Here is a 17,609-nt window from a genome sequence, read left to right as displayed (position 1 = left end):
GTGAACATACAACAAAACCAAGATGGGATTGGATTGGATTGAATCTTTCTTTCTGATCCATACAGACGATTGCGTCTGCATGGCTCGGTCTAAGCCTACAACACCCTACGACTGGTGAAAAAGAAAGGTTTGGGGGAAGCTTCTTGACGATTTCCACGGGAAGACAAGAGAGATGACCCAAATTTAAGGGGATGACATCAACGCTGCAGGGGAAGCGGACCCTACCATGGGTTGGATATTAGCTGTCACAAGACGAAATCCTTGAAGGTTTCTTCTTCCCATGTCCAATCTCAACATGACTTCTCTCTTTGGCATCGCTTGTGCTATGTGTCGATATAAATGACAGCCACAGCCCTCTCCCCATACTTCAAAACCCCTCCCACCCCTCACCTGTAGCAAGCTCTCTCTCCTCCTCCTCCTCCTCCTCTGTCACACTACGGTTCATTTTGATCAAGAATCAGGCTTATCTTCCATGTATTTCTGATCCTGGTAAGTATCTCTCTCTCTCTCCTTCCATCTCTCGGTTATTACTCATCACTTCGGACCTTAGGAGGTGTAGGTAGGTGAGAGATGGAGGACACAGACTAGTGACGCTACTCCTTGTGGTACACTCTTAGAGCTTATTGGGAGGGACCTAATGTAATATGAATCATAGAACATGGGGAGGCAAGTGAAGGGATCTTTTGACACTAAGAACGCCCATATCTAGTACGCAAGTGCCATTACAAGCTTCTCTAAGCCTAGTTTGGGATCCAAGGTGTAGCTGTTGACAATGATGAGTTCAAACAGTTCATTTCTACTACCAACAATATCTCCGGACCAGGTCAGTATTTTCCTAAGCACCAAGGTCACAGAGGGCTCTAATTTGATGGAGTTGATAAAAAGCTCTCTCTCTCTCTCTCTCTCTCTCTCTCTCTCTCTCTGTGTGTGCCTAGTGAAGTTTTCAGACATGGGTGGGTTTACCCTGTGATGGCATCTCTAGAAGCAAAAGGTAAAAAGGGTGACAAGGAAACAGATGCAATATAATCGTAGGGAGTAAGAAGACGAGCACAATATAATATATTAGAATAGGAGGCAGCAAGACGGGAACGACGAGACGTACCATTTCGTCAAAGATTAATCGCAGCACTTGGTCAAAAGCTGACGGCCATTCTGATAAGATCTTGCAGTCTCGAAATCTGACCCTGAATACACGTTTTTTTTTTTAATCTTCCGGGACAGGAGCTCTTAATCCACGCACTTAACACGAGATGTCCGTGACAGTGTAGCAGCAGCAAGAAGAAGAAGAAGAAGAAGAAGAAGATGATGATGACAGAAGTGGCAGATCACAAACGAGCAAGCCATGATGGCTTCGTTCTTCGCGACATGAGCGGTTCATCGAGAAGTCACAATGACAGCAGTGGGGTAAAGAGGCCCAAAACTAGCGATGGTGGAAGAGGAGCTGCTACGTCCACCAAGGTCTGTGTTCTCTTCTCTTCCTGTGATGCTGACATAAACTTGCAACGATAGGGTGTTCGGAATGATGATGGTGTTTAAGACGGGTGATCAGGAGAAGGACAGGATGGGAGAGAGAGTGGCAAAGCTGCAACAACTGGTCTCGCCTTTTGGGAAGGTTGGCAGACATCAACCCAGTTCTGATGGCTGCACAGCAATACTTTTGTTCCCACCTCAAATTTTGTTATTGCTTTCTGTGAATGCAGTCAGACACAGCATCTGTTCTTTCGGAGGCCACTGCATACATTAAATTCCTCCATGAACAACTCCAGGTTTCCCCTCCCTCTCTTAATCTGCTGACAATCTACAGTCCCATCGGTATTCTTAGCTCTCTCTCTCTTCACATGTCATCAAACCGTGTGCATCGCAGGTGCTCTGTGCTCCATATCTCAGGAAGGCAATGACAGGGAAGATGGAGGTCAGCTCTCTCTTCAATCGAATTCTCAGTTACTCAGAGAGATTCAAGGTGGGTCGCAGACCCCTTTCGCTGATAACCATCTCTTTCTCTTTGTAATGTGATCCAGGGGGATGATCATTACAGCCTCAGAAGCCGTGGCCTGTGTCTTGTGCCGCTGTCCTCCACATTCCAGATTGCCCGAAGCAATGGCGCTGATCTCTGGGCACCAGTAAACACGAATAGAAAACCATAGGACTACTACTTGCTCGGGGCACTGTAAAAGGGCAGATGGTTTCTAACTCGATTCATTTCATTCCCTCTACTGACCTGAGAACTCCTGTTCATTGTAGATATCTTACACTCGTAACCTGATATTGTATTTGTCCCCTGCTGGTTGCATGTTTACTACTGTGAGCTGATCTAGTGATCACAAAGGTGTAAAGTGTATGAAGCAGTATCATTTCCAATACTTGCTGCTCAAGGAGATGAGAAGTTTAAAAGGATGACCTCAGTGCAAGAGGCTCCTGCGCATGTAAAGTCTAGAAGAGAGTAAACAAAATCACAATTTGAGTTAATGCCATGCGAGAACCTGGATCGAGTACTGGACCAGTCATTCGGTCTTCCAGTTAGATCATTCCAGTGAGAGGCTCAATCACCATTCAGAGGGATAACATCAAAGTCCCAGTTCATCTCGTGTTCCTTGGCAGCAGCAGCTAAGAAACATCTTGTGCTGCTCTCAGAAAAAAGTGAAAACCTGTACAGTGAACATAAAACAGGACAAATGAGATGCAAATTTTAGATTCCACCCTTTCGACTGTCATGTAATAAAGAGTTTCTTGTTGTAACAATCAGTGTTATCAATGATTTGAAACCTTGGATAATCTAAACTAAGGGCCTAATATGACTGGATGATTGTATGAGTGCAAAGATATATATACATATATATGTATAATATATATGGATCAAGGATAGGGGCAATTTGTTAGCACCAGTAAAATTTAGAATGTGCACAGGAAAGACAGATAATTTTAAAGAAGATCTAAATTAAGCTTCATAAAAGATGACTCACCATTCCCATCTGTACATACATGTGTATAGGGATGACTATTCAGCCATATGATCATTATATAGTTCACTCACCTTGATGAAGAATTTGCTTATCTCGCACATAATGCACCAGTGTAGAACTGCCAGCTAGCCATTAAACCATCATGTTAAGACTCTTGGAGGTGAGAAATGGACAAGCCACGAGAAAACCTTCAGAAAGCTTGGTGACATAATAGTTCACTGAAGCAGCATCGGTTAGGGCCTTCCCTTGGATCAAAATAAACAAAATCACAGGAATAATGCCTCTGAATTCATTTTGCATTCCATGTAGCTCCAGTATCTTGCTTCTATTAGAAACCAAGAAAAAGAACATAGATGGATAGAGGTCAGGAAACCAGACTAACAAATGTAAGAAGTTCAAAAGACTGTCCATCAAATTATAAAGATAGATACCAATTCTGTGGTGATGGAAATTGTAAACACGGTTTTCATGTCGCCCAGGATCTGGATTTACTGCAATATCAATGGCTCACCTATATATTCTCATATATATATATATATATATATATATATATATATATATATATTCATTTATATTTTATATGTTGTACAACATGGCCATGATCATACAATCTGGATGTCAGATAAAGTGAGATATACTATTGTATCTGAAAAGGCAATTTAAACAACAAGATAAAGAAGTATCTGAGCTTAAATTTTTGTTGGTTGCAGCATCAACAGGGATGACAAGATTAATCATGATAAAAATGATATGAAAATGTAGCACATTTCTTAAATTCATTGCAAGAAAATCCAAGGCTTCAGTAGCTGTGAAAGATTGAGATATCACCATTTTAAGAAAAAAAATGCTTTGTTCCCATGATGTATAGCATATCTTTCCATAGCTGGACGCAAGCTCGAAAAAACATAAAACAGGAGCATCACTTTCTATGTAGCTGGCCTCAAATATTTACTTTCTGGTCAAGACTTGCGGTGGTTTGTTGCTTAAACTCAATTATCTCACTTTTCTTTTCTTCTCCCAGTGAAAGCCTCAAAGAGTCTAGCATGCCTGCAGAATGCCACAAATAGAAATATAAAATGACACGAGACAGAAGAAATATAAGGCATGCCTTCACTCTATGCATTTTGCAGGTTTTATAATAGCAGACCAAACTTTTACATTTGGTTGAATATATTGAACACAACAATGCAGCTAAAGGACTCAAAATTGTGAGAAGATATGAATATCTAAATTAATTGGATAAATAATGAAGAAAATCAAATATGATGCTTCTCAAGAGCAAATAAAGAAATTTCATTTCATTTATTTTTTATTTCCACAATGACTGTGCAAAATTAACTGCCTGCAAAGTCAAGTTGCAGTGTGAGGGTACAGTTTCAGCGCAGCATTTCAGAACAAATATCTCAGGATTGGTATGCATGTACTCACAGTGTTTTCTTCATCTTCCGAATTCACTTCGAAATCCAACACTGGTTCTCCTTCAGAGTCAATTTCAACTGCCCCGAGTTGTCCGTCATCAGAATCAGACTCTGCTTCTGAAAGAGATGTAGCTGAATTGTCATGAGACAAACAGACACTTTCTTCATCGCAAAAATGTTCAGACATATCATCACTAGCTGATGAGCAAATTTCATCATCAGAATTATCATCAGACATGTCATCATCACCAGTTGAAGAGAAATTTTCTTCATCAAATAGACTTGCAGAAGCATCATGACTGGTTGAGTTGATACTTATGTTCTCAGTTGAAGGTGGCTTTTCTGATATCCTCACTTGGGGCCCTTGTTTTCCATCCCTTGGATCAAAATAAACAAAATCACAGGAATAATGCCTCTGAATTCATTTTGCATTCCATGTAGCTCCAGTATCTTGCTTCTATTAGAAACCAAGAAAAAGAACATAGATGGATAGAGGTCAGGAAACCAGACTAACAAATGTAAGAAGTTCAAAAGACTGTCCATCAAATTATAAAGATAGATACCAATTCTGTGGTGATGGAAATTGTAAACACGGTTTTCATGTCGCCCAGGATCTGGATTTACTGCAATATCAATGGCTCACCTATATATTCTCATATATATATATATATATATATATATATATATATATATATATATATATTCATTTATATTTTATATGTTGTACAACATGGCCATGATCATACAATCTGGATGTCAGATAAAGTGAGATATACTATTGTATCTGAAAAGGCAATTTAAACAACAAGATAAAGAAGTATCTGAGCTTAAATTTTTGTTGGTTGCAGCATCAACAGGGATGACAAGATTAATCATGATAAAAATGATATGAAAATGTAGCACATTTCTTAAATTCATTGCAAGAAAATCCAAGGCTTCAGTAGCTGTGAAAGATTGAGATATCACCATTTTAAGAAAAAAAATGCTTTGTTCCCATGATGTATAGCATATCTTTCCATAGCTGGACGCAAGCTCGAAAAAACATAAAACAGGAGCATCACTTTCTATGTAGCTGGCCTCAAATATTTACTTTCTGGTCAAGACTTGCGGTGGTTTGTTGCTTAAACTCAATTATCTCACTTTTCTTTTCTTCTCCCAGTGAAAGCCTCAAAGAGTCTAGCATGCCTGCAGAATGCCACAAATAGAAATATAAAATGACACGAGACAGAAGAAATATAAGGCATGCCTTCACTCTATGCATTTTGCAGGTTTTATAATAGCAGACCAAACTTTTACATTTGGTTGAATATATTGAACACAACAATGCAGCTAAAGGACTCAAAATTGTGAGAAGATATGAATATCTAAATTAATTGGATAAATAATGAAGAAAATCAAATATGATGCTTCTCAAGAGCAAATAAAGAAATTTCATTTCATTTATTTTTTATTTCCACAATGACTGTGCAAAATTAACTGCCTGCAAAGTCAAGTTGCAGTGTGAGGGTACAGTTTCAGCGCAGCATTTCAGAACAAATATCTCAGGATTGGTATGCATGTACTCACAGTGTTTTCTTCATCTTCCGAATTCACTTCGAAATCCAACACTGGTTCTCCTTCAGAGTCAATTTCAACTGCCCCGAGTTGTCCGTCATCAGAATCAGACTCTGCTTCTGAAAGAGATGTAGCTGAATTGTCATGAGACAAACAGACACTTTCTTCATCGCAAAAATGTTCAGACATATCATCACTAGCTGATGAGCAAATTTCATCATCAGAATTATCATCAGACATGTCATCATCACCAGTTGAAGAGAAATTTTCTTCATCAAATAGACTTGCAGAAGCATCATGACTGGTTGAGTTGATACTTATGTTCTCAGTTGAAGGTGGCTTTTCTGATATCCTCACTTGGGGCCCTTGTTTTCCATCCCCATAAACCAAATCTGCGTTCCGAAAGTTTGGGTCACCATAGAGTGCAACATGTCTGTAATAAAGTTCAAGTTCCTTCTCAGATATTGCAATAAAGTGCCTTACTGTGTCCAATGATTGTTCATATTTGGACTTTTCAAGTGCCTGAAAATAGAAAACAAGAAAAATAAGAAAAAATAGATTGGTCACCAAGCATCCTACTTACTGAGGCCCCAGTCAGTTATATTTGTCATACGGGAAAAATCTACATTTGGATTAAGGTACATGTATCATGTGTGGATTTCAGATGTAGCTTTATGTCCAATTCTTGATACCTTTTTTATTTCCTAGTTAGGGATTCATATCCAAGTGTCATGTCATCACATGATAGCAGTCAACACAAGCAAATGCGAAGCACACTGTAAAATGCAAGATAAGCCGAATATATGCATAAGTGATATCAGGAAAACAAAAACTTAAGAAACGAGGAGATTTCTGATACATACTTTCTTCTTGGATAGTGTATCAATGGGTGACATAACTTCTGGTTGAACATAGTTCTTTCCCCGATAAAATATTATTGTGTCGCTGCCAATAATTTGGATTGGTATCCCACCACTCAGTCTTGCTAATTCTTTTGCATATTCATGAACTTGGCCTGTTTTACATGGCCTGCAGATGACTTTAACTGTTTCATGTTTTTTCCAGTGCAAATGCATGTTCAATATTACACCTCCAAAGATGCCTCGCCTTCCGACAGGTACATAATTGGACTTCTTTTGGGCCATTTTTTTCAAGTAAAAGCGTTCCTCCCCAGTCAAGACTTGTGGTTTGATCTCTGGACCTTCAACTTTCGAAATTTCATATTTCTTTAGCTTTTCAACCAGCAAGGCTTCCTTAATTTTGGCCTTCAATAAAAACAAGATAACCTTTTACTTTTGTTAAACAAACCAAAGAGGCATGCCGACGAATAATAAATATTAACAAGAATATATTATATCGTCTGAACTCTAGGAGGACCATTAAAAGAACTCATGAGCCAGCAGCAACTGATACTCAACCACATTAATTCAAAAGCTACGGCATGATATCACTACTCACATGTATGTTTTGCCTAACCATGCATTAAAAGGAACATTATATGCAAGTGTAATCAATAACAACTCTTAACTACTTGGTTATAGAACACATAATTGATATGAGTTAGCTCGTGGTTCAAAAAATACTTCCAAAATTTTGACAATTAGACTTGGAAATGATGCTGCAAATCACAATTGCAAGATATTTCTTACACGAGCATCATATATGGATAAGACCATACGGTTAGATGCATGCGTTCCATGTATTACCAATCTAGGATCTCATGCTCTACAAGAAAAAAAAAAAGAAAAGAAAGGGAATCAAAATGATATTAATCTGGCAGAAAAGTAGGATATAACCACATGGCTATGAATTTCAACTGATCCTGCTTAAAATTTTATGGAATTCGTCAAGTTTCAACCATTTCAGTGGTTCTGGTTTGATCGGGATACAAGCCTGAACTCATCCATAGATAGATCCAACTAAACATGGAAGCTATCAAGAAGTAAACAACCCTAAAGAACTCAATAAGATATAGAGCTCTGTGTAAGTATCTTTCTAGCATTGATTTACTCTGTTATTCTTTATATGTAAGTTCTCCTTTTTATCAATGGCTTGATTTGAGAAAATTTCGAATGCAAGTACTCCTATTCTATTAGTTGTGCAAGGATTTCAGTCATGAACCTAATGTATTAGTTGGAATATTCATAAATGTCATATATTTTTAATCAATTACGGAACAATATCAATACGATTCTTGTTTGTCCCATTTCAGGGTTGTCGAAGCATAATTAAAAGCCATGTAGATTGCTGAGTATGTTACCTAGAGTAGATGCTTATAGAGAGAACACATTATGACCAAGAAAAAGGTTAGTCTAGAATGATACAGGAAAGAAGTGACGGGCTCTATCTGAAACAAGCCCATCCAATTTAAATCATCAATGAGATAGATTTTCTTAGACAGACCTGAATTTGATCAACCTGGGTACCAAAAGCTTGGAATCTTAATAGAACATGCACAATACAGAGAGGAGACAGAGGTAGGAATTTTATGAATTTCAGACCCTATATTGGGCATTGAAAGTTGGGAGTTTCAACAAACAGTTGATGCGCAATATAAAGAGGCGACAGAGGTAGGAAACATACTCTGAAGCCAAAACAAATGAACAAGAAGAATCTTAAGGGTGCTAGACTTTGGGGAGCAGTATATGAATAAAGAATGCGATCATCTAAAAAGGTTATAATCTTTGAAGCTATCTGTTAAGTTTATACCTTCTCCATCTTATACTTGATCCGGTCCTCCGCGGTGGGGAACCTCACCTTATTCTTCTTGCCCTTGGGCCGGATTCTTCGCGGGTCCGTCTTGCTCGCCTCCCTCCTCTTCCGCCTCTCCCGCTTCCGCTGCAGCTTCAGCCTCTTCTTCGTCCGGTACTTCCCCTTCTTGGGCTGCTCGATCTCGTGGGTCTCGAACCGCGGCTTCCCGTCGTTGAGGACGAGGTTGACCGAGCCGTGGCTCAAGCTCCGCTTAACCCAACGAACGTGGAACGGACCGAGAGAGACAACAGGAGACCTGTCTTTGGAGAGCACGAAACTGACCGAGGCATAACTCAAGCTCCGGGCGACAAACCAAGTACGTAACGAATCGAGAGGGGAAACAGGGGACCTGTCATCGGAAAGTGATTGAGATAACACGGACGAATCGAAGAAGAGGAGGGGGAGAGTGGGATCAGGGAATTAGGGCTAGGGTTTAAGTACCAGGAACGCAGGGGAGGAGGAGAGCAATGGAGGCGGATTCGAGAAAGATGCCACCTTTTACGTAGTTTGGGGAGGAACAGAGCAGCGCGACTCCCCATCGCAGCGCTCGCCTACGGCAGCGGGGTCGAATAGAGCGAATCATCACCGCGGCAATATACGAAGTGGCGTTCCGAAACGACCCTGGAAATTTAGTTGACTTGTTTAAAACTGGTTTATCGGTTACGTTGACTAAGGTTGACTTTGAGACTTGATCTCAACAATACACAGAGACTAACAACAAGAAAGAGAAAACACGAAGCCATTTTGAGAAAAGAGCTCAGGAGATTCTCCCGTCATCATCGTCACTATCTACACTCACTGCAGCCATTACTAACTGCTGGCCGCGAACCCTCCCCCGTTCATCATCTGCCTAAACTCCTTGAAGTCCACCATCCCATCGCCATCCACGTCCACCGTGTTGATCATCGTCTTGCAGTCCTCCGCGGTCCTGCCCTGCTTGAGACCCAGCGAGGCGAGCACGGAGCGCAGCTCTTCGACGGTGATGAACCCGTCCCCGTTGCGGTCGAACACGTTGAAGGCCTCGCGCATGTCCTCCTCCTCCTCGTCCCGCTCCTCCATGATGGACCGGTAGAGCGTGGCGAACTCGTCCGAGTCGACGTACCCGTCTCCGTTCGCGTCGATCCGTTCGATCATGGACGCCAGCTCCGCCTCGGGGACGCGTATGCCCAGGTTCCGGAGAGAGTCGCTGAGCTCTTCCTTCGTGATGCGGCCGTCGCCGTTGCGGTCGAACATGTGGAAGACCGGCTTCAGCTCCGACGGGTCCATGGATGGCGCGGACGACGCCGGCCTCGCCGCCACCGTGGAAGCAAACGAGGCAGCCGGGTTCTCATGGCTCGGAGAAGAAGAAGAAGAAGAAGAAGGCGAGAGGAGGAGGGAGGTGAGCTTCTTGGGGAGGAAATAGAGGAGGCGGCTGATGAGGCGAAGGCAAAGGAGGGAAAGCCTTACGAGGACAATTGGCAACGGAGTCAGTTCCATTGCGCGATCTATCGTGTGGTGCGGAAGGACTGGCGGTAGCGACGAGCTTTAAAGCAGCCATGTCGCCCTTCGCCTCTCGTCCCCACACGCTGTTGCCGGCGGAGTTGGTTTAGCGCAAGCGCGTCGGTGGGGAATGTTACGCGCCGTAGAAAAGGCAGAGACGGCTGGTGGAGACCGCAGCGCCGGATTCGACGGCCCGCGCAGTGGGGCGAACGCGGCAGGCGTCGTCTCGAGGGGTCCGCCGCTTCCCGGGATCTTATCCGGTGCGCCCCACACGTGATGACTAGGGATATCAACGGGTGAGATTTCTTGGATGTTTATATGCACTGGAATCACCTAAGCTGGAATAATACGATGTGATTAATCAAAGTTAGCACGGATATGAAGGGAAAAAATTAATAAGCAAGAGGAATTGATGAAAAGAAAATATTAAAAAACAATAATTCGAGGGTCGACGATGCCGCGGAGGCACTTTGGAAGGTGGAGAGATGCACGTAATGTTGAACTGGAAATTAGTTGTAGTCTTTGTGGGTTCACAGAGACGTTTGGTAGTTTAGGTCGACCTAATGAACTATTTATTATTAGGTGACCTAATGGATTATTTTATTAAAGCAAAATAAAAAAATCCATTGCAAAAGATGAGCTTTTAAAGAAACGAACATATATTTAACACGAAAAGTACAAACAAATAAAATATTGTATTACATTTATATATAAATGTCTTTTTAGAAAAAAGGAATAATTCTAACATACTATCTGCTAAATAATAGTCAAATCAAGTCAGAAAAAGTGGAGACTTCGAGAAGAGGGTAAAATGTAGAGAGTAATAGAGCTTTGAAGCATATTAAAAACAGGTCCTTGTTGATACAACAACATCAGTTCTATACATCTTTTAAACGCAGAAGAAATGTCACAACAAAAAGGAGACAATATAATAGGGGAAATGCTAGTTACTGTTTTATATTTACATGAAATGTTCAAAATTTGTAAGAAATGAAAGAATAGAACCATAGCTGCTGCTGCTGCTGCATTTGGCGTAAAAGGACTTCATCTACAAGTCAACAAGCAACGAGATATCCAGTAGATGGAAAAATTGCCTTCCTAATTGTAATTTACACTTCAATCCTCAGCTGCGGCTGCAATTGAACAAGCAACCATATATCCAGTAGACTACAATTAGCAAGGGGGGTAAAATAACTCAAATTAGTTTAGGTGATCAGATATTAGTGAATACTTGTATCGATAGCATGATAAGAGAAAATGCAAGCCATTCATGTAAGAACGTTAAATGATCCTATGTGGTTCTGGTTTAGGTTCGCAAGTTGTGCCACCTGGAAAACAATCTGGACAAACCTCTTGTTAAGTCGGATAAAACGAATTAAAGTTAAGTTTAGCATCACCCTAATCTGAGAAGAAATTAAGTGGGTAATCCAAAATCGAATATGGTACCAAAACAGTAGACAAATTAAATATATCATTTGCCAATATCAGATTGGATGTCAAATCCTAATGTTAATGTTGGCTTAAGCATATTAGTTTTCCTTGCAACAAAAATATCTTAATATATTCAAGTTATGAACGGCATTCTTAGTTCATACCATAAATGAATGGAACATTACGATATTCATCACGATGATATATCTGTGCATTAAACATGAAATATATAAATTGCCCACTAGTCCACCTGCAAAACTCCTATCCAATAGCTCTAACCTTGGCTCATATAGGACAGTTTATTTAAATCATCATCTTTCCTGAATTCAAATCTGTTAGTGACTTTGGATGACAAGTACATAACAATAAACCAGCGAAAATGTACCACACAAGAGGCTTAATTGCTAAAGACATCTTTATCTCAATTATTTTCCCACTGTAGTTGCTATTACTATCTTTTATCGATAAGGGCTCTGGCATTATTTGGAACATGATGTATGTCTAACACCTCACACAATCTTGAAGTACTCAAAGGAAACAAACCTGTGAAAGACTTGAATGTATGAAATAATTAAGTCCATAATGCAAGGTTCCTGAACTGTGTAGAAATTGCTTCTATTAAAAACTTTATAACATCCTCTCTGTTAACTTCCTTCTCTTTCTTCAATTCAAGATGACGAACCTGGAAAAACAAGCACTTGAGATTTCATAGATAAAGTGGCAAAGTGAAAGGCAAGGAAATGCATTATCTAACAGAGCATGGAGGATGGAAGAGAACTGTGCAACAAATATAACATCTATAATTACCTCTGACATTTTCCTGAAAACATGCTGAATTCAATTCAACATATGTGATATTACACTGCAGCTCTACTATGATGACTTCAAAGATGACAATATACTACTGTGATACTGTTTTGCGGCAGTAAAATTTGAAATTAAGAAAAAGATGATTCTCAACTTGCTAAGAAGTCAATATTCAGATACTATATATCTATGGCAACTACCTGTGCTGGTAGATGACTGACAATACAAGTGCCATCAGTAAGTCGAACTACACAACCATATTCACATGGGTTTATCGGTGAAAAGAAAATGATGCAAGCCAAAATGAGAAGACAGGTTATAGCAGCAGGACTTGGAACTCTGAAACATCCAACTGATTCAATGAAAAATAATATTTAGTTCGATGAGATCAATTTTTCAACTAAGTATGATGAGAGAACAAAGGAACTTTTTGGATGTAGTGTTGATGAATAGTCAGTCCATCTGATCTGGATACCAGCTCCACGATGAACTGGCACAGTTAAAAAAGAAGTGGAAGACACCATGTGTGATTGCCACCGTTATGCATATATCAATGCAAGATATCAGATCTTGCTTGTGCCAGTTGGTATGGATCAGTTTTTATCAGTCCCACCAAGAACCAATACCAGGTCATATAGGTTGGTACAAGCTGGTGTTGATTTTTTGTTGTTTGTTCTGGTGATTCCAGGCAGTATGGGTGGGCACACAGCCCTACATACTTTCACCTGTTATTGAAACTGAGAGCGGATTGAACTTCAAATCCTTGGATCAACTCACCTATTTTTCCAAATATTTCAATGTATTTTAAGGATTGTAGTAGAAATGATTTCTGTGTGCAATATAACAATGAATGGTGCTCATATGAACCAAGAACATGTGTTCAAGTTAGAATAAATATAAATCTTTGCTCTTAGTTACCTTTTTCCTGTGACGATTGCATTCATCTATTATCTCAGACCTGGGTTACTTTGTTTAACTCCGTGATGGATTGTGTTTGGTCTCTATTTAAGTATTTCCTGCTCATCTGGGGATATATCAACATATGTCCTAGCTATGATAAGTTGTCCCTTTTATGAGATTCCCTCAACAATACATCCTTCATAAGGATGTTTCACTTGAGCAAGTAGTCGGACAGCTTGTGCTGGCTGCAACCTTGCCAAGAGACTTTTACAGATGGCCATGTTATTGAAGCAGGAAACTCTCATATATAAACAATCGAATAACACTAGGCTTGGCACAAAGACTATTGTTTCCTATGGATTCCAAAAGCAGAAATATAGAAACAATAAAGGCCAAAGCTACTTTATCTGAACTAGAACCAAACACAATTTTGGACCAACTTGCATCAGTATGACAAAGCAGGAAAGATAAATTTAGTATAGTTACCTGCATAAAGCCTTAAGATTCTGTAACAAACATTCTTTAGACAAGCAACAGAGTATACAATCAAATATGCACATTCTAAACAAGTTGCATGAAAAATCAGAGCAGATGATCCAGATGGCAAAAAACTCAACTGTGGAGACTCAAAGATTTTATCATAAATTGCATCTAAAGAAAATGATCAATTTCCATGTAAAATAGTTCTGTAAATATGTTACCTTCACTAGACTTCCTTGTGATAGACCAGCTTCAGTTATTATAATAAGGCATTTAATGTCATGCTCACTTGCATATTCGTACTGTTCTTTGAGGCTCGGGTCTGTCTGGGGAAGAAACTCAGCCTGACAAAAGTCATGGTTTATCAGAATGAGATACCCTTCTAAATTAATGAGTTCGTTTACCAGAGGTGGATGTTGTTTAATTTTTCAGAATCATCACCTTTATGTTGGCTTGCCATAGCTCTGCAACAATTTCCATGCGCTCTGGTAGCAGACCACCCCCGCCTCTTGAACAGACAAGAACATGGGTACTGGATTCAAATCTAAGAAAAGAAGGAAATATGACCACGAGTTTTCTTTCAAAAATAGTCAATTTTTAAGACTGTAAAATCACAAAACAGCACGTAGAAACCTGGAAGGCATGATATCTACTGAAGAATGAAGAAGAATCTTCTCCAATGCAATGCTAACTCCAACACCGCCTGGAGGGATGGATTTCTATCAAAAATAAAAATAATTAGAGAAAAAAATTGCAAAGGACTAGAGTTTGTCCCATTGCTAAATTACAATCTTCGCTCAAGGATTACTTTTATATATATATATATATATATACCGACCGGTATACTGAATGGTATACTGCTCGGTATATAGTCCATACCGTACCGAGTGAATGTCGAAACTTCGATATGATACAATATTTCAATACTTGTCTTTGCTTTTAATCACAAAAGTAATTGAGAGAATTGTATAATCTATGAACACAGCAGGAAGAAACATACAGATAACAACAATGAACAAGGTTTAAATCTCATACTGAAACACTTACATGAAGAGATTACACAATACAACTGGAGTTTCTTCTTCTATCCTTATCAAACAAAAGTTTACGGTAACATTGTGCATAACATTGTAGCAGGTCCCTATTTTCAAAATATCTTTGCAATGAGTTCAACCAGCAAAAGAAGAGTTTTGATTTTGGCTTGGCATGAGATGAGTCCACACTTGGAAGACCATATCTTGATCTCATAGAAAAGAAATAAAGGGACAAGGTTTATGAAAGAGGTAATATTTTAAGTACATTATGAATGATCCCAAAAGGGTTGATCATCTAAGCAGTCACTACAGTATGTCTTAGTGGATTTAAGATGACTTTTAGCACACTCTAGGCACATACAAAAACATATAGACACATTGAAAGATATTTGTTTTGTGTGCACCACTATTATGCTTCCTTGATAAAGAAAAATCAAAATGGAAGCAAACAATTTGAAGCATCATTTCTTCACCTCTAGCGATTTTTCACTAGTCCTCAAATAATCAAGTATGTAAATTGTTAGTCATAAGTGCCCTGTAAGCCAATCACGTGAGTGATGACATATGTGACAAAACACGTAATCTTTTTGCTTATTGTTATTATTTGACATTGTATCACTTTATATTGCTTATTGCGTATATGTATATATATTATGATGTTCATGAATCTGTGCAATGGGAATCAGATTATGATGAGATCATGATAATAAGACTGATTCGCCTTTAAACACAGATCCTAAATAATCCTGGTCATAGGTTACTCGAGAGGGATATCGAGATAACCGAACAGACTAGTGTGTTATATACCCGTCCATATGATGGAGGCAACTGGTCTCATAGCCGCTCGTGTGGAGATACTAGGGATAAAGTGTAGGTGCTCACTGGAGAATGAGTTCACTAATTGATCCGCTTACGGGATACTGGATGGTTAATGATACCTCATTGTCAGACAACGATTCTATTGTCCCAATGGTGTATCTAGTCCTTAGACTTTAGACATCAAGAATGTCCTGTATGAGTTCTCCACTCTTTGATACCAGACTTATAGGTCTGAAAGTTTCAGATATAGCACAATCGGTCATGAAGAGTGGTAGCCAACCTTACAAGGACTATTGAGTGTTGATAGAGAATCATCCGCTCTCGGTGTCATGAGAGGAATATCCCATGTGTTCTTGCTCAGACAAATCCCTGGCCAGAGTCGTTCGGATTGATAGAAAAAGAGTTCTCTTGGAGAATCCGATTAGAGCGAGACTCGAGTAGAAACCGTATGGGTCTGATAGCACCATGCTCGATATACGATCTTTGGGATATTAGATAGATGAGGGACTATAGGTATACGGTAACTTAGAACAGACAGGTCCAACGGATTGGATTCCTCTGAATCGTCTAGGGACTACGACATGGTGGCCTAGTATGTCTGCAATCATTGAGTCGAGTAAATTATTATGAAGATAATAATTCACTGAGTCAGAAGGAGTTCTGACAGGTATGACTCACAGCTAGTTCGATATTGGGTCTAGAGGGTCACACATATATGGTAGGCGTTGCAATAAGTAGAGGTTCAGATATGAGATATCTGCCGGAGCCCCTATCTTATTAGATATCCAATAAACCCCTGAATTATTGGATCCTATGAATGAGATCTAATCAGAGCCAATGAGAGATTATTAGATAGAGATATACTATTCTAAGAGGCTTGGGTAGTTGGATGGAGATCCAATACCCATTAGGGCAGGATCCATTAGGGTTAAGTTGATAGGGGACCTCTATAAATAGGAGGGAACCAAAGGTTCATAGGCTAGAGCCTCTATTGGTTGCCACGTCCTATTCTCCTCTTTCCTTCTCTTCCTTAGATAGCAGGATGATGATTTGAGGAGCGTCGTCGCAGCCCTACTGTGTGGATTACCGCTAGATAAGAGGACATTTGATCTCCTTTACCCTCTCCTAGAGATCTATAGGGATTCAGAGATATACAATCTCCCTAGATAACACAATCTTTAATATACGCAGTTCTCAATTTCACGGATTTTACGCACCAATCTTCGCATGACGAACACATCTTTGGGAAATTTAAGAATTTTGTTTTATATTATTTCACTACGCATATGATGTCACCCCCTAGATTTCCCTTTCATAAATTTCAAGGATTACAACATCAACTTACTAAATAAATACATTAGAACAGACCGAGCCATAACAATCCGACCATGGTCCAACATAAGTCTGGTAGCCAAAATTGCAATTCTTGGTCTTAAGATTGATAACCGTGTATTTAGACAAACATCTAGCAAACTAGGTCTCTCCCCCCACCCCCCCCCCCCCCCCCTTTTTAATGGGTATAAAGAAAATACAAAGAACAATTTTATTTGGACCTCTTGACATTGAAAATTGTATATTTGTCCGTTGTATAGTGTAAATACATATGATTTCCCTCAAGTACCCTCCCATGAGCAAGGAACGCCATTTCGCCTGCACCATACTGGGTGGCACCAAAATCCTTGACGTGGAAAACATTCTTAAGGGAGTAGATTTAGGGGCAAGGAGATGATAAGAAAAGGGCGAAGACAAGCCTTAGGAGTCTTTAGTGCAATAAGAAATGATTCCGAGGATAATAACAATATCCTATGCAGTCATCCTGCTTTTCTTCTCAGCCATAATTCATCTAATGAAACACAATTGCAGAGAGACCTCAGTCAAATGCCCAACACATAAACAATATAATAGCAGTTTTTATATCAGGTATGCAGTCTATCCAGAATTTAGATACTGGTCCGGACGCTGTACTGGTTCGACAT

The 17,609-nt window shown here is 39.7% G+C and overlaps 4 protein-coding genes across 13 annotated transcripts in view; 1 reads left to right on the top strand and 3 right to left on the bottom strand.

The window, feature by feature from the left end:
• Nucleotides 1-874: 874 nt before the first annotated feature.
• On the bottom strand, nucleotides 875-9,263 carry LOC108952399 (uncharacterized CRM domain-containing protein At3g25440, chloroplastic-like). Of its 5 annotated transcripts, XM_065130683.1 has the most exons (8): nucleotides 9,125-9,263; nucleotides 8,642-9,032; nucleotides 6,796-7,197; nucleotides 5,945-6,454; nucleotides 4,389-5,563; nucleotides 3,789-4,007; nucleotides 3,032-3,285; nucleotides 875-2,645 (listed from the first exon to the last, which is right to left on the bottom strand). In XM_065130683.1, exons 1-5 carry the CDS (start codon nucleotides 9,220-9,222, stop codon nucleotides 5,555-5,557), a joined length of 1,410 nt encoding a protein of 469 aa, XP_064986755.1. In that variant the 5' UTR covers nucleotides 9,223-9,263; the 3' UTR covers nucleotides 875-2,645; nucleotides 3,032-3,285; nucleotides 3,789-4,007; nucleotides 4,389-5,554. The 5 variants fall into 5 exon arrangements, with proteins under 5 accessions (XP_064986755.1, XP_064986766.1, XP_064986762.1 ...); XM_065130694.1 differs by lacking the exons at nucleotides 875-2,645; nucleotides 3,032-3,285 and having other exon boundaries at nucleotides 3,579-4,007; nucleotides 4,389-4,835; nucleotides 5,345-5,563; XM_065130690.1 differs by lacking the exons at nucleotides 875-2,645; nucleotides 3,032-3,285 and having other exon boundaries at nucleotides 3,679-4,007; nucleotides 4,389-4,835; nucleotides 4,942-5,563.
• LOC135625647 (transcription factor bHLH153-like) lies at nucleotides 1,303-2,277 on the top strand. The gene is made up of 5 exons (XM_065130723.1): nucleotides 1,303-1,458; nucleotides 1,550-1,612; nucleotides 1,701-1,766; nucleotides 1,865-1,912; nucleotides 2,019-2,277. Exons 1-5 carry the CDS (start codon nucleotides 1,303-1,305, stop codon nucleotides 2,142-2,144), a joined length of 459 nt encoding a protein of 152 aa, XP_064986795.1. The 3' UTR covers nucleotides 2,145-2,277.
• Nucleotides 9,264-9,408: 145 nt separating the features above from the next.
• Nucleotides 9,409-10,231, bottom strand: LOC135625645 (calmodulin-like protein 3). The gene has a single exon (XM_065130709.1). It carries the CDS (start codon nucleotides 10,157-10,159, stop codon nucleotides 9,494-9,496), a length of 666 nt encoding a protein of 221 aa, XP_064986781.1. The 5' UTR covers nucleotides 10,160-10,231; the 3' UTR covers nucleotides 9,409-9,493.
• A 745-nt stretch (nucleotides 10,232-10,976) lies between these two features.
• Nucleotides 10,977-17,609, bottom strand: part of LOC135625608 (eIF-2-alpha kinase GCN2-like) — a 49,656-nt gene continuing 43,023 nt past the window's right edge. For 5 of the 6 annotated variants that reach the window (XM_065130630.1, XM_065130648.1, XM_065130656.1 and 2 more), the window contains 5 exons: nucleotides 14,414-14,499; nucleotides 14,222-14,324; nucleotides 14,002-14,124; nucleotides 12,137-12,275; nucleotides 10,977-11,295 (listed from right to left, as the gene is read on the bottom strand). In XM_065130630.1, coding sequence (XP_064986702.1) covers nucleotides 12,165-12,275; nucleotides 14,002-14,124; nucleotides 14,222-14,324; nucleotides 14,414-14,499 — 423 coding nt within the window. In that variant the 3' untranslated portion in view covers nucleotides 10,977-11,295; nucleotides 12,137-12,164. Of the gene's footprint in view, nucleotides 11,330-12,136; nucleotides 12,276-14,001; nucleotides 14,125-14,221; nucleotides 14,325-14,413; nucleotides 14,500-17,609 lie in introns of all 6 variants that reach the window. The other variant, XM_065130640.1, reaches the window with a different exon arrangement.

Source organism: Musa acuminata, chromosome BXJ1-3, assembly GCF_036884655.1.
Source record: "Musa acuminata AAA Group cultivar baxijiao chromosome BXJ1-3, Cavendish_Baxijiao_AAA, whole genome shotgun sequence".
NCBI classification, from domain to species: domain Eukaryota; kingdom Viridiplantae; phylum Streptophyta; class Magnoliopsida; order Zingiberales; family Musaceae; genus Musa; species Musa acuminata.
Note: the sequence above shows the minus strand (reverse complement) of the source record. Positions and strands in the feature narration are given on the sequence as shown.